Source organism: Pleurodeles waltl, chromosome 6 (assembly GCF_031143425.1).
Source record: "Pleurodeles waltl isolate 20211129_DDA chromosome 6, aPleWal1.hap1.20221129, whole genome shotgun sequence".
Classification (NCBI taxonomy): domain Eukaryota; kingdom Metazoa; phylum Chordata; class Amphibia; order Caudata; family Salamandridae; genus Pleurodeles; species Pleurodeles waltl.
This window is the reverse complement of record NC_090445.1, coordinates 596926491-596928822: the sequence shown is the minus strand read 5'-3', so window position 1 is coordinate 596928822 and position 2332 is coordinate 596926491. Positions and strand designations below refer to the sequence as shown.

At 58.2% G+C, this 2332-nt stretch overlaps 1 protein-coding gene across 1 annotated transcript; it reads left to right on the top strand.

The window, feature by feature from the left end:
• Nucleotides 1-1157: 1157 nt before the first annotated feature.
• On the top strand, nt 1158-1796 carry LOC138301642 (uncharacterized). Its single transcript, XM_069242155.1, has one exon. The coding sequence runs from the start codon at nt 1158-1160 to the stop codon at nt 1794-1796; it is 639 nt and encodes a 212-aa protein (XP_069098256.1).
• The last annotated feature ends 536 nt before the right edge of the window (nt 1797-2332 follow it).

Here is a 2332-nt window from a genome sequence, read left to right as displayed (position 1 = left end):
TAGCATCATCTGGTGGAGGAGCAGGGGCACCGGTGACAGAGGGAGCTGCATCCCACAGGACCCAGGAGGCAGAGTCCATCGACGCCGAGGGAACAAGTGGGACGGAGGGCGAGGGGAGCACCACATCGGAGACTGGAGGAGACAACACAGACTCAGACACCTCCTCCGATGGGAGCTCCCTGGTGCTGGCCAACACCTCTGTGACCACCCCAGGTGCAGGTACAGCCGCCACCCCCGTACCAGCACCACCCTCCTAGCAGCCCCTAAGCGAGTTACCCGTGCCCGCTCACCCAGGAGGGTGGGCATCTCCTTCGCCCTAGGCACCTCAGACCCTACCCCAGTGAGCCCTGCTGCCCTGAGTAAGGAGGCTATTGACCTCCTGAGATCCATCTCTGTAGAGAAATCAACCATTGTGAATGCCATCCAGGAGCTGGCATCCCTGATGCATCAATGCAATGCATTCCTGGAGGGTATTCACAGTGGATTGGCGGCCCAACAGAGATCAATCCTGGCTCTGGCCTTGTCTCTGATGGCAGCCATTGTCACTATTTCTACTGTCCCCCCTACAACTACCACTTTCCAGTCCCATTCTCCTCAACCCCAACCCATCCCAGGCACACATACAGATGAGCATGCACACAAGACAACACCCAAGTGTGGCACAGGCAAACACAAGTACCACACTTCATCCCACAAGCACTCACGAAAACACCATACAGTTGCAGACACAACAACATCCACTGCCTCCACTGTCTCCCCCTCCTCCTCCTCTTCCACCTCCCTCCCAGTCACATCCACACTCACACTTGCATGCACTTCATCAACATCCACCACCAGCATCACCACATCAAGCAGCACACACACCTCACTAGCAGACACCTCCACAACAGCCATGTACGCGTCCCCTGCATCCTCTCCCACCCTGTCTGTCCCCCCTCCTAAAGGACACAAACGCAAGCACTCACACACCCAACAGCCACCCACCTCACATCAGCATACAGCCCATGCACCTGCACCCAAATCCAGCAGACATACACCTCCTACCACCACTCTCTCAACCTCCACTCCCATCACTCATCCTTCCTCCTACCCCACCGTCCCTAAAAAGCTTTTCCTTGCTCAACTTGACCTTTTCCCTACCCCCCCCTCCTACCCGTATGAGCAGGGTACCAAAGACCCAGCCCAGCACCACAGCCAAACAGTCCACGGGGGCAGTGGTAGCACCACCTACTCGTGGAGGTAAGGATACAACACTTCCATCGAAGAAGAGGAAGGAGCCTGCACCTACACGTAAGGGGAAGGAGCCTGCACCTCCATCCAAGAAGGGGAAGGAGCTTGCACCTCCAGGCAAGAAGAAGAAGGAGCCTGCAACTCCATCCAAGAAGGGGAAGAGGCCGTCCACCACTACTAGGAAGGGTAAGGAGTCCACGCCCCATGTAAAGGAGGAGATGAAGCACTCTACTCCAGCGGAGGCTGTCAGGGTGACACCTCCACCACCACCAGCTGTCATGGGGCTGCCACCGCCAGCTGATGAAGTGCCGCCATCAGCAACTGCAGAGGCCGCCCAGGACGCACCTCCATCTACCACAACAGAGCAGCCATCAGCAACTGCTGATACCGCCCAGGAGGCACCTTCATCCACCACGACACAGCAGCCGTCAGCAACTTCAGATGCTGCCCAGGAGGCACTTCCATCCACCACAACACTGCAGCCATCACCACATGCAGAGGCTGTCCAGGAGGCACCTCCATCCGCCAACACACTGCAGCCGTCACCACCATCGGACGCTATGTAGGCCACCTTCCAGGGGCTGCTGTAAGAGGGGCCCCCTCCAAAACCAGTGGGGAAGTCACCCACTCCAGAGACTGTGGCCTTGCACTCCCAAGGACAGAGGAATGGGCATGAAGCCCCCTCCAGAACCAGTGGGGAAGTCACCCACTCCAGAGACTGTTGCCTTGCACTGCCTAGGACAGAGCAATGGGCATGGAGCCCCCTCCAGAACCAGTTGGGAAGACACCCACTCCAGAGACTGTGGCCTTGCACTCCCCAGGACAGAGCAATGGGCAATTTCCCTCCTCCAGAACCAGCGGGGAAGTCACCCACTCCAGAGACTGTGGCCTTGCACTCCCCAGGACAGAGCAATGGGCATGAGCCCCCTCCAGAACCAGTGGGGAAGTCACCCACTCCAGAGACTGGGGCCTTGCACTCCCCAGGACAGAGCAATGGCCAACTTGCCCCATCCAGAACTAGTGGGCTTGTTCCCGCATCCGGCTGAGGTGTGCCCCTCTCCCCCTGAGGTGCTTGCGTATTTGAAAACTGATGCCCCTGCAG

What these genes read in the sequence shown, in the direction of transcription:
- LOC138301642 (XM_069242155.1), top strand. Translation starts at nt 1,158, where the DNA reads ATGAGCAGGGTACCAAAGACCCAGCCCAGCACCACAGCCAAACAGTCC.